Source organism: Myxine glutinosa, chromosome 2 (assembly GCF_964187855.1).
Source record: "Myxine glutinosa chromosome 2, kmMyxGlut1.1, whole genome shotgun sequence".
In the NCBI taxonomy this organism is placed as follows: Eukaryota; Metazoa; Chordata; class Myxini; order Myxiniformes; family Myxinidae; genus Myxine; species Myxine glutinosa.
Window position 1 is genome coordinate 216,019,477 of NC_136262.1, and position 12,482 is coordinate 216,031,958.

General features: G+C 43.9%; 1 protein-coding gene across 6 annotated transcripts in view; it reads left to right on the forward strand.

The window, feature by feature from the left end:
- The window catches only part of LOC137420850 (sodium/hydrogen exchanger 1), a 124,409-nt gene extending 117,013 nt beyond the window's left edge, over positions 1 to 7,396 (forward strand). The window contains exons 13-14 of one of the 6 annotated variants that reach the window (XR_013622478.1): positions 6,046 to 6,386; positions 7,182 to 7,320. Coding sequence is in view for 3 of the 6 variants with exons in the window: in XM_078772250.1 (XP_078628376.1) it covers positions 6,046 to 6,237; positions 7,182 to 7,261 (272 nt within the window). In the remaining 3 variants the exon portion in view is untranslated. Of the gene's footprint in view, positions 1 to 6,045; positions 6,390 to 7,181 lie in introns of those variants that run through there. The other 5 variants (XR_013622477.1, XM_078772250.1, XM_078772251.1 and 2 more) reach the window with 5 other exon arrangements.
- Positions 7,397 to 12,482: the final 5,086 nt, after the last annotated feature.

Genomic DNA, 12,482 nt, shown 5'->3' on the forward strand with positions numbered 1-12,482 from the left:
ACAGAGCACAGATAGAGCTGGGGGAGCAAGGCTAAATAGGAGTGGGTAGAAGACAGAAAGACCACCTGCCTACCTGCCTGCGGTGAGTGAGTGAAAGGCCCGCGGAGTTGGCTTCATCGCGAGAGATTCCAATGATTCTGAATGCTTTGGTTTCAACAGCGTGGAGACGAGCTCGGTGTGAGGCAGGAGCACCAGCCCAGAGGGGAGAACAGTATTCCAGTGAGCTGCGGATGAAAGCCTTGTATGTGGTGAGGAGCTCAGGTGTGCCAAGGAAGGACTTCACACGATGGAGGATGCCCAGTCAGCGACTGGCTTTGGAGGCCAGATTGGAAATGTGGTTTTCCCAGGAAAGATCATGGCAGATAGTGGGACCCAAAAGCTTGAGTGACAGAACTTCTTGGAGAGGATTGTTGAGAAAGTGGATGGGAGGGTTGTCCAGTCGGTCTTTTCGGAGAGACATCGTAAGAGTGTGAGATTTGTCAGGATTGAAAGACATGTTCCACTTGTTTGACCAGTCTGTGATTTTGTCCAGGTCTGCAGAGAGTGAGGAGGCTGCAGACTGCCGATCTTAGGGATGAGGAATGGAATGGCAGAGAGTAGAGTCATCAGCAAAGAGACAGAGAGGATTTTCAAGAGAGTCAGAGAGATCATTGATGAAGACCAGAAAAAGCACAGGGCCAAGAACACTGCCTTGCGGGAACTCCAGCCTGAACAGGAAGGGGAGATGAGAGAAACCCATTCAGGGCCACACGTTGACTACGACTAGAGAAGAAGTCCGCAAGCCATGCGTGGAGATTTCCATGGATACCATAGGAGGAGAGTTTGGTGAGCAGAGCATGGTGCCAGACCGTATCGAAGGCACGTGATATGTCAAGGAAGACAGCTCTAATTTCCTGTTTGGCATTGAGGACCTCCATCCATTGTTGAGACAGCAGAAGCAGCATGTCACGAGTAGAGTGACCTGGTCTGAAACCAAATTGATGATGAGAGATCAAGCCATTGGAGAAGAGGAAGGATTTGATATCTGAAGCAATGATGGATTCCATGACTTGGCTGATAATTTGGAGAAGGCGGATTGGTCTGTAGTTGCAAGGATCTGTTTTTGCACCTTTTTTGTGTACAGCAGTAATGTTTGCTGATTTCCAAGCTGAAGACAGATGACCTTGAGCAAAAGAGAGGGTGAAGAGAACAGAGAGGGGGAGTGAAAATGCGGCAGAGCAGGATTTTAGGACCCGTAGGATGATGCCGTCTGGTCCAGTTGCACAATCAGAGTCGAGGATTGACAGAAACTTCACCCTGTCAGGAGAAAAGGACACAGAGTCCAGGAGCAGCTGGGTACGACTGGGTACGGTGGGTACAGAGAGGAATGGGTTTGGGACAAGATTTTGAGGCAAACACAGAGTTGAGGCATTTAGATTTTTCACGTGCGGAGTCAGCTGTGTAGCCATTTGAGGTAAGGGAGGGGATGGAGGGGAAACAAACACCAGAAACAGATTTGACCAGACACCACCAGGATTTGGAAGAGGGAGACAGATAGGAGAGTTCAGTCTTGAGAGTAGAGAGATATTGTTTCCTGGCTCTCCTGAGGGTAGACACACAATTGTTCCGAGCTTTGTGAAAGGAAATGAGATTTCCTTCCGTTGGACTTGCTTTCCAGGAGGCGAAGGCAAGTTGTTTCTGGGCAACTGCCTCACCACAAGATTGAGGCTTTTTGAAGCAACTTGCTCACCACAAGCTTTTTGCCTGATCTCTCAATGGTGAATAATTGCTTCCAAATTAAATAATTCTCGTATCTGAATCCATGTTCAGATCTTCACCAAAATCGAATCGATCCTTCCTTGTCGCATACGCTACCTCTCTGCCAAATTTCATCCGAATCTGCCCACAACTTTTTGAAATATCTTGTTAACAGACAGGGGTGAAAACATAACCTCCATCCACCTTCGGTGCCAGAGGTAATAAGGGTTATTACCATTATGGTACTAGAAACGCCCACTCCTTCCAGGCGCAGCTTAAGAGGGGACAGTGGAACAAATTTGGGGTTTTTTTGGCCATGGTTCGTAATACCATATCCATCCGGCAGGAGTTGGTAAACAATGTGCACAGGCGAAAATCACTAATCACCCCACCCTTGTGGGGAAGGAGGTATTATTTTATGCCCATGACCTGACCCTGGGTACTCCCAGCACATGTACATAATTGGGTGATCGGCCTAGCCATTTTTGAGTCTACAGTGCCTTTAGAAAGTATTCATACCCCATGACTTTTTCACATTTTGGTGTTAGATCCTCAATTTAAAATGGATTAAATTTGGATTCTTTGTCACTGACCTACACATAATACCTCACAATGTCAAGTGGAATTTTATTTTTAGAATTTTTTTAAAAATTAATTAAAAATGAAACGCTGAAATGTCTTGTCAGTAAGTATTCAACCCTTTTGTTATGACACTCCAAATTGAGCCCAGGTGCATCCAATTTCCTTTGATCATCCTTGAGATTTCTCTACAACTTGATTGGCGTCCACCTGTGGCCAACTCAATTGATTGGACATGATTTAGAAATAAACACACCTTTCCATGTAAGGTACCACAGTTGACAATGCATGTCAGAGCAGAAATAAAAACTTGACCATGAAGTTCAAGGAACTGTCCATAGAAATCAGAGATAGAAATCTGAGGAAGGGTACAAAACAATTTCTAGAGTGTTGAAAGTTCCCCAGAGCACAGTGAGCTCCATAATTAGGAAATGCAAAGAATATGGAACGATCCAGACTCTTCCTCGTGCTGGCCCTCCGACCAAACTGAGCAACCGGGCAAGAAGGACCTTGGTGAGGGAGGTGACCAAGAACCCAATGATCATGAAATAAAAGGTTTACGGTTCACACCATGTGTTGGCTCTTAAAATAGCTATTTATATTCTTTATACTTTAAAAATAACTCCAAAGCAAAAGAAAATGAAGGAAAGAAGGACTCATTGTTTTGGGTAAACGTTGAGGCCTACAAAACCTAAACCTTTTACTTTATTGTTATTCCACCACGGAAACTTTACAACAGCATTTAAACCTAATGATCACTCTGACAGAACTACAGAGTTCTTTGTCTGAGATGGGAGAACCTGCCAGAAGGACAACAGTCTATGCAACCCTTCACAAATCTAGGCTTTATGGGAGAGTGGGTTCAATATCAGTTTGAATGTCTCTTTCAATATGTCCCCAACCATAATATAGACTCGACGGATTTATGAAAAAAGGCCATGTATAAGCTTCTAGGTGCATTTTGGGGTAAAAGCTGTAAAGTTATAGTAAAAGAGCTGCATGTATATACATAGTATATAAATGCTTGTTCAAAGAAATTGTCCAAAAATGGCAATTTGGCGGCCATTTTGTTTATGCTAATTCGAAGGTCAAAAACTCAAAATTCGGCTTGGGAACTGGGTTAATCGAATTCAGCAAACCCTATTTATGTTAAAAAGTGAGGTTCCTAACTTTTACCCAAAAATGCACCTAGAAGCTTATACATGGCCTTTTTTCATAAATCCGTCTAGTCCAGCACAGCCCGTCGCTCATCTAACACCATCCCTACCATGAAGCATGCTGGTGGCACAATCATGCCATGGGGATGCTTTTCAGAGGCAGGGACTGGGAGACTTGTAAGGATAGAGGGAACAATGAACGGAGCCAAATACAGTCAAATCCTTGAGGAGAACCTGCTTCAGAGTGCAAAAGACCTTAGACTGTGGTGAAGATTTCTGTTCCAACAGGACAATGACCCAAATCATACAGCCAAAGCAACACTGGAATGGCTTCAGGAAAAGAACGAGAAAGTCCTTGAGTGGCCCAGCCAAAGCTCAGACTTGAATCAAATTGAGAATCTGTGGAAAGACCTGAATATTGCTGTTCGCTGACACTCCCCATCCAACTTGACAGAGCTTGAGCAAATCTGCAATGAAGAATGGGAGAAACTCTCGAAATTGCTGCCAAAGGCACTTCTACAAAGTATTCATTCAGGGGGTAAATTAGATATTTCTGTATTTCATTTTAATTATTTGGTAAAAACTTGTAAAAAAACTTCCACTTTGACATTATGGGGTATTTTGTGTGGATCAGTGACAAAAAATCTCACTTTAATCCATTTTAAGTTCAGCCTGGAACACAAGAAAATGTGAAAAGGTCAAGTGGTGTGAATACTTACTGAAGGCACTGTATAAGCAAACAGACATTCAAGCAGACATGTTGATCCTTTTCATAGCCGAAGGTCAGTGATAAATTCAAAACCTTTTGCACAAAGGTAAATAACTATCGCCTACTGTAATCAGTAAAAGTTTAGAATTGAAAAGGCTGGATTCACAAGTCAGCTGAGCCTCTTTCACGGCAGATATTGAAGTGAAGAAGCTTGAAAATCATCACGTGGCCTCAACCGTTGGTAAGATGAATTGGTCTGTTGACCAATCCGGGCGTCCCGTGATGGTTGCAGACGATGAGGTAGAGATGTAATCCCCTTCTCCCACGTCCGTGACAGATTACATCGCAAACCACCCCTTTTGTTGAGAGATGGTGATTCAGCTCTTTCCCAAATGGATTCCGTGACACCACAAGCAAACCACTTTTTTCTCCGTCTAAGATGACCACTTCATTGCTATCAAAGTTGTGACCATGCGGGTTCAAGTGCGTATATACAGCAGAGTTCAAAGCCTTGTCATAAGCTGGACGACGATGCTGGTTCATACGGCCTTAAGAGTTTACCCAGTTTCTCCTAGGCACAGTAGGTCTCGGTGCATGATGGGTCTCCACACCTGATGCCAGACACCGAGTCTCGTTTCCAATCCTTTTGGATCTCAGCCTCAACATGAACTGGCTCCGCAGAATTGTGTGGTTTATATGATGTAACAATGCCGAACTTGGAGGAGGATCTTCTCACTTTCTCAGACAGCCCAGCCAAATACGGAATGGTCATTCCAGAATTTACGGAATTTACGTAATACGGAATTTATTGATCCGTGTCCTGTTGTTGTTCACCGGACGTGATTTTGTTCTTGCTACTTCCCGTTTTCAAAAACGTCGGCTCACTGACCGGTAAGTCTAGCTTCTTCAGTTATAAACCTTTACTGATTAAATTCGACTGGTTGAATAATAACCTGCTTCGATTTATCACCGACTTTAAGATTGCTTCCCTTTGTGTTCAAACATTGCAGCCATTCAAATAGACTTTGTTTTCCTCCCGTATGATTTTTTTTGTCGGCAGAAGCTTCCAACGTAGTGGTGCAAGTAGATCAGTTTCGTGACGACCACAAAGCAGATGATTGGAATGCTAAAACATTTCCTGCCCTTTATTGGCATCTTCACTTATCCATTCTGAAGAAATTATTTCTTTTTTCCATTCAATCTTTTTTGAACGTTTTATGAAAAAGTGAACCCTTCTACCGACCTCTGTCTTCTACCGACTCCTCTCCGGCCTTGCTCCCCCAGCTATGTCTGTGCTCTGTCCCCCAAATATTCCTACAGGTCGCACAAGATCTGCCTGCAACCCTCTTCTGGTTAGCCTGCCAAAATCTTGACTCTCTGCTCACCTTCACTCTTTAATTCACCTTTTCTCCCACCTCTGGAACAAACTCCCTCACTCTCTTCAATCCCACTCCTCCCTCCAGGTCTTTAAAACAGCTGTTCACCACCATCTCTTATCTTCCCCCATCCAAAACCTTGATCTTTTCTACCCCCGCTAATTTCACCCCAAATCCACTTTTTTGAAATACCAACTTCTTTCCTGGAAGACCTAGCAGTGTCCATGTGTTTTGTACCTGTCCCACCCCCCCCCCTTTCCCATGCCTCTTCCCCCCAAGCCCTCTCCCTCCCACAGATCTCCCGATGTCCCTGTTCTCTACTGTTTTACTTGTGTGCTTCCCTCTCTCCCCATCTTGTCTCCCGCTCCCTTTGTCATATGTTTTATGTGTCAGTGTGTTTTTTGGTGATTAATGTTAGCTCTTACACGAGCCTCGATCTTGTATGCAAAAAACCCCCAAAAACCCTCTTCCCCCTCTCCCTATTCAGTTGGAGGATACAACAGTCCAGGAAATAAGCTGGAAGGTCTTAATGAGGATGACAACTTGGAGGAAGACAACAACTCAGATGACGTGTTTGAATTTGATTCCATTGAAGAATCTTCAGCAGCTATCACTGTGGCTTCTCCGAGGGAGGGGGAGGGTGAGGGTGATGTACAAGTGCCATTTTTAAAGAAAGAATGCTGATACGTGAGACTAATTGGAGGCCAAGTTGAAAGGATGTGTTATGATGTGGACATGGTGAATGGTGATCACATTTTGATTCTTGCCAAAATCTGTTTACCATTTTTGCTGTTAACCCATGCTTCGTCAGTTCTTCACATTAGTCAGGTTCACTATGTCAATAAATTATATTTCGTTCAAAATCATGGTAGATTAGCAAACCTATACATTTTTGGAAAGGTTATAGCATAAGGAAACTAAAAATCAATGTTTACATTTGGAGAGATACCTGTATGGCGGCCATTTTGGATTTTCAAAATGGCCACTGTAAAATACATATTTTGTTCTATTTCTGCCTCTAATTACCCTAAAAACTTTTTAAAATATACTAAACCTATATTTTCAGGGACGAGGAATCCAACGAAAGTATCAAATTAGTGCTATGGGGAATGGTAAGACACGAATCAAAGGTTTTGAATTGCAAAATACTGTCTTTATATTCGCGATAAGTTGCATAATCAAATACATGTTATCATTTTGTACAGGCAGTTAATAACATCAAAATGTGTCACAATAATTCATATCACCAAACATACACAGGCAGTCAGCAAAATCATATATACACATGCAGTCAGTATAACTTCACATCTACACAGGCAGTCAATGACAAAATATACACAGGCAGTCAATGGCATCAAACATACACGATTACAGAATATGCCATTTAGAGTTCGTCATCACTGTCCTGTGTGTCGTATCCGACAATATAGTCCGCATCGTTTTCACAGTCCGTTACACACAAGCAAAGGTCGGTCAAATTGATTGGCAAATCGAATTGGTCGAATGGTCGATCGAAGCGATTGGTCGAATGGTCGAATTGGTCGAATGGAATTGGTCGGAATTGGGAAATGTAAACATTGATTTTCAGATTTTGCATGTAATAACGTTTCCAAAAATGTATAGGTTTGCTAATCTACCATGATTCTGAACGAAAAAACATAGTGAACCTGACTACATCCCGTTTTCCTCTTGTATTCCTTTGAACGTTTTAAAATGAGGCCCCTGGGGAAGTAGAATTCACAATAAAGCCTTTTGTAATTGCCTTTGGGTTCATTACTCAACCTTAGTGTGCCCTGAAGAACCACACTGCAAACATTAAAGCTTTCCTCCCAATGCTTTGCTTTTGTCATCAGGTATTTATATAGTTCTTCATTTGTGACTTGTACAGGGATCTTGTACATGTATCAAATACAAGACATGGACATCATGAGGTGATGTCGGTGTACTTTTGTTAGGAAATCTAGGCTCATGGAGCTAAACCACAGCGCAGCAAGATTTCAAGCTGACAAAGGAATGGAGATAAGGACATTGCACATGAGTTGACAAGTGGCAGAAAGGGAGAGGAAGGGGTCAATAAAATAGTTGGAGAGCACAGGAGAGAAGGAATCGGTTTAAGATGGGCAGCACTTGGAAAAACGGAAGGAGTCACGTGAGACCATAGACAGTCCAATAAACAAAAGATGAAGAAATGGAGATGAGTGTTCAGTTTAGAACCACGTGTGGGGTTCTGGAATAATACATGGAAGGGGTAGAGGTGCTGAGTTGGAAGGTAGGAAGAGGACTAGCCAAAAATGAGGCCAAAAAATAACAGCCCACGAAAAGCCTGCAGTGGAGTGGACCATGCCTGCAGTAGAGTGGGCATGGTCTCCATAGCCTCCAACCCATACTCATTGATACATTGGAGAAAGGGAATGGGCTCAGAACTCTACAGTAGGCATGGGGAACCTCTGGCCTGCAGCATGTTTTGATCTGGTCATTGTGGTGATATTCAGTTCAGTATTTCACGTAGCTATTATGTAGGTATGCAGACCTGACTTAGCTGTCGAACTAGTTTTTTTTTTGTTTGTTTTTTGTATACAAGATCGAGGCTCGTGTAAAAGCTAACATCAATCACACAAAAAATAATCTGACAAACAAAACATACAAGAAATGGAGTGGGAGACAAGATGAGGAGAGAGAGGGAAGCACACAAGTACAACAGCAGAGAACGGACATCGGAAGATCTGTGGGAGGGGGGGCTTGAAACGAGGGGCTTGGGGGGAGGAGTCATGGGAAGGCGGGGGGTGGGAGGGGGGGGAGGTTGGGAGAGGTATAAAACATTGACACTGCTAGAACTTCCAGGAAAGAAGTCGGTATTTCAAAAAAGCGGATCAGGGGTGAATTAACGGGGGTAGAAAAGATCAAGGTTTTGGATGAGGGAAGACAAGAGATGGTGGTGAACAGCTATTTTAAAAACCTGGAGGGACGAGTGGGATTGAAGGGAGTGGGGGAGTTTGTTCCAGAGGTGGAAGAAAAGAGGAGTGAAGGTGGGCAGAGTCTTGATTTTGGCAGTTTCACCAGAAGAGGGTTGCTGGCAGATCTTGTGCAACCTGTAGGAATATTTGGGGGACATAGCACAGATAGAGCTGGGGGAGCTAGGCCGGATAGGAGTCGGTAGAAGACAGAAAGACCACCTACCTACCTGCCTGCGGTGAGTGAGTGAAAGGCCCTCGGAGTTAGCTTCATCGCGGGAGATTCCAATGATTCTGAAAGCTTTGGTTTCAACAGCGTGAAGCCGAGCTCGGTGTGAGGCAGGAGCACCGGCCCAGAGGGGGGAACAGTATTCCATTGAGCTGCAGATGAAAGCCTTGTATGTGGTGAGGAGCTCAGGTGTGCCAAGGAAGGACTTCGTACGACGGAGGATGCCCAGTCGGCGACTGGCTTTGGAGGTCAGCTTGGAAATGTGGTTTTCCCAGGAAAGATCATGGCACGTAGTGAGACCCAGAAGCTTGAGTGACAGAACTTCTTGGAGAGGATTGTTGAGAAAGTAGATGGGAGGGTTTTCCAGTCCGTCTTTTTGGAGAGACACAGTGAGCGTGAGATTTGTCAGGATTGAAAGACATATTCCACTTGTTTGACCAGTCTGTGATTTTGTCCAGGTCTGCAGAGTGAGGAGGCTGCAGACTGCCGATCTGAGGGATGAGGAATGGAGCAGCAGAGAGTGGAGTCATCAGCAAAGAGATAGAGAGGATTTTCAAGAGAGTCAGAGAGATCATTGATGAAGACCAGAAAAAGCACAGGGCCCAGAACACTGCCTTGTGGACCTCCAGCCTGAACAGGAAGATGAGAGGATCCCATTCAAGGCCACACGTTGACTACGACCAGAGAGGAAGTCTGCAAGCCAGGGTTTGAATTTCAACACAGCTACAAACTGCCACCCTGGTGCTTCACATGCAGGGCAATTAAATGTTTGCTCTGGACGTTAAAATTGGGTGTTCCATTTGGTAGCATAAGCAGGTGTGCATTAGAGATCCGTGTCCACAAAAAGAAGGCAAGCTATCGCCGGCACCAAACATTACAAATTCCTGCACTTGCAGTAGAATATCCTGAGTCGTTCCATTACAAACGGTGACCCGTTCAGGTTGTAACTGACAGCAGCCAAGCCAATGAAACTGCTTCAGCAGTCCTGTGCACCTAATGGCACAATAAGTAAATAAGTAGGAATAATTATGTCGGAATAAGTCCCACAATTTATTTCCCAAAAAATGTTATAACATATTTAATCCTCAGAAATAGTAAACAACCATATTCATTGCTACAGGTCATAGAATTAGTGGTCAGGAATTTTTGAGTTTACTTCACAACCACACTTGCTTTGTACAACCTTATCTTTCGAGACAAAAGCAAATACTGATTATTTTATTACCATTACCTTTAAAAAGTCAACCTTTTGAGACAAGCGGTGAAATAAGTGAATTTTGTTTACATTTTTTTAATGGCAAGTTTTAAGAAGCGGAACGCTGACTCTGCCATACTTTGTCAGAAGTAAACTCAGGTTTGAAAGCAAGAGGAAGGACTAAGTGCATATAAAATGGCAATGCAAGTCATCATTCCCTGGGGATCCTGCCCCATCATAAATTACTTGTTTCAAATTTAGTTGCAAAATAAAAATGTAATTTGTCAATGCGAAACATGAAAATCACCATTTGGTGTTTCAGTGCATTAAACAATTCCCAGTTACAAGGGAACAAGTCCTTCACAGGAAATGCTACGGTTCCCCCGACACATGAAAATACCTCAAAGGCCTTTTGGCCGATACTCGGGCCAGTCACTGCTGGCGGGATCACATTGCATGGGAATGTTAAAGTAAACTGGAGCAGTCGATAGCTTACAATCACAAATCCCCATGCTTCCCACCGACAACAACAACAACAACATGCATTTTAAGGCCATTTTCCCTGCTAGAGCGGGGGTTAGCCTTGCGGTCCCCATGACAATCTTCTCCATTTTGCCCTATTTTCTGCATCTCTCCTTGTTAACCCCCTTGCCCGCATTTCCTCTTCCACCATCTTTAGCCAAGTCTTTCTCGGTCTTCCCCGTCCTCTACTTCCTTCTACATTCATTTCCATCACTCTTCTCAACCAGTCACTTTCATCCTTCCTCAACACATGACCAAACCATCTCAACCTGTTCCTCTTCACAGCATCAATCACAGGCTCTATTCCCATCATCTTTCGCAATTCATCATTTGTCTTCCTCTCTCTCAATGATACTCCGCACATCCACCGAACCATTCGCATTTCCACCCTTTCCAACCTTCGTTGCTGCTCTACGTTCATTACCCATGTCTCGCTCCCATAAATCATAACACTTCTCACACATGCAGCATACACATTTCCCTTCAGCTTCAACGACACTCCCCTCATCAGCACGCCACTCAGTTCCCGAAACATCTTCCATGCACATCTCACTCTAGCAACCGTTGCCAAGTCTGATCCACCTTCTCCATTCAGCATGTCTCCGAGGTAGCAAAATGTTTTCACACCTTCCAGCTTCACGCCGTCTCCAAGATCCAACTCAACATTTCCTCCATCTGCAGCTCCCTCTGTGCACACCTTACATTTGAATGTAGCTGCCACACTGGTTAATGACCCTCTCAGACCACTACATTTTTGATGAACCCACTCAGCACACATTGTACATTGAATGGAGTTCACTCCAACACCCTTCCTGCACACAGCACACGGCCACTTCCCAGTTCTTTCCACCTCACCACATGCTTTACCACTTGCCATCACCTTCGTCTTTCCGATATGCACCTTAAGACCTTTTGTCTCCATACATTCCTTCCACTTGTTCATCTTTTCCTTCAGTCCATCCATACTTTCTGCAATCAACACCAGATCATCTGCATACAACTCCCACGGTAAACCCTCCTTTACGTTCTGAGCCAGCACCTCCATCACAGCTACAAATAGTAGTGGATTTAGTACCGACCCCTGATGCACTCCCACGTTCACCTCAAACTCACCACTGTTCCTGTCCTTCCTCTTTACAGCTGTGCACGCTCTCTCATACATTGTCATCACCACTCTGATCAACCATTCCTCCACTCCTAACTTCCTCAATGCCCATGTCAATACTTTGCTTGGAACCCGATCGAATGTTTTCTCCAGATCAACAAACCCAAGAAACAACTTCTTCCTCTTCTCCATGTACTTCTCCTGCAACTGCCTCACAATAAAAAGCACGTCTGTCGTTCCTCTTCCTGGCATAAATCCAAACCGCATTTCGTCGATCTTCACCTTGTTCCTTATCCTCCTCTCCAACACCCTTTCCAATATCTTCATTCCATGCTCCAATAACTTTATCGCTCGGCGGCCCTCCTGCTTTTCTACTCTTCATTGCTTTTATCGCTTCCTCAACTTCCTTCTCAGTTATCCTCTGCCGGTCCTAAAACTGGGTTACTCTCTATGTTTCCATCCCATTCATTCTCTGTATTCAACAGCATTTCCATATATCTTTTCCATCTTCCTTTAATTCCATTTGGGTCCACAGTAATGCTTCCCACCGACAGTAAAACTAAAAGATGGAAAAAGTTCAAGGGTTGACCCAAAATCAAATTGAGTGATTTCCCCTCCCACCCTGTTTTGACCACTGTTTCCAGGTCCAATTGCATTTTTTGTTTTTTTGACCCAGCCCAAGGGGGCATGGCCAAAAATTATACTCCACTCACACCTTGCCATGCGGTAATCACTAATCATAACTTCCAAGTTTGATGAATTTCTGCAGAACTGTTTAAGAGGAGATAGCGTGACGGACAGACAGAGCCGATTACAATATCCCCTTGTTTTTCAGAAAGTGTGGGGATAATGAAGGTTGGGGAAATAGGCATGATCATATGGCCTGTTATAAAATGATATTCCACAAAAAAAACATCTTGAC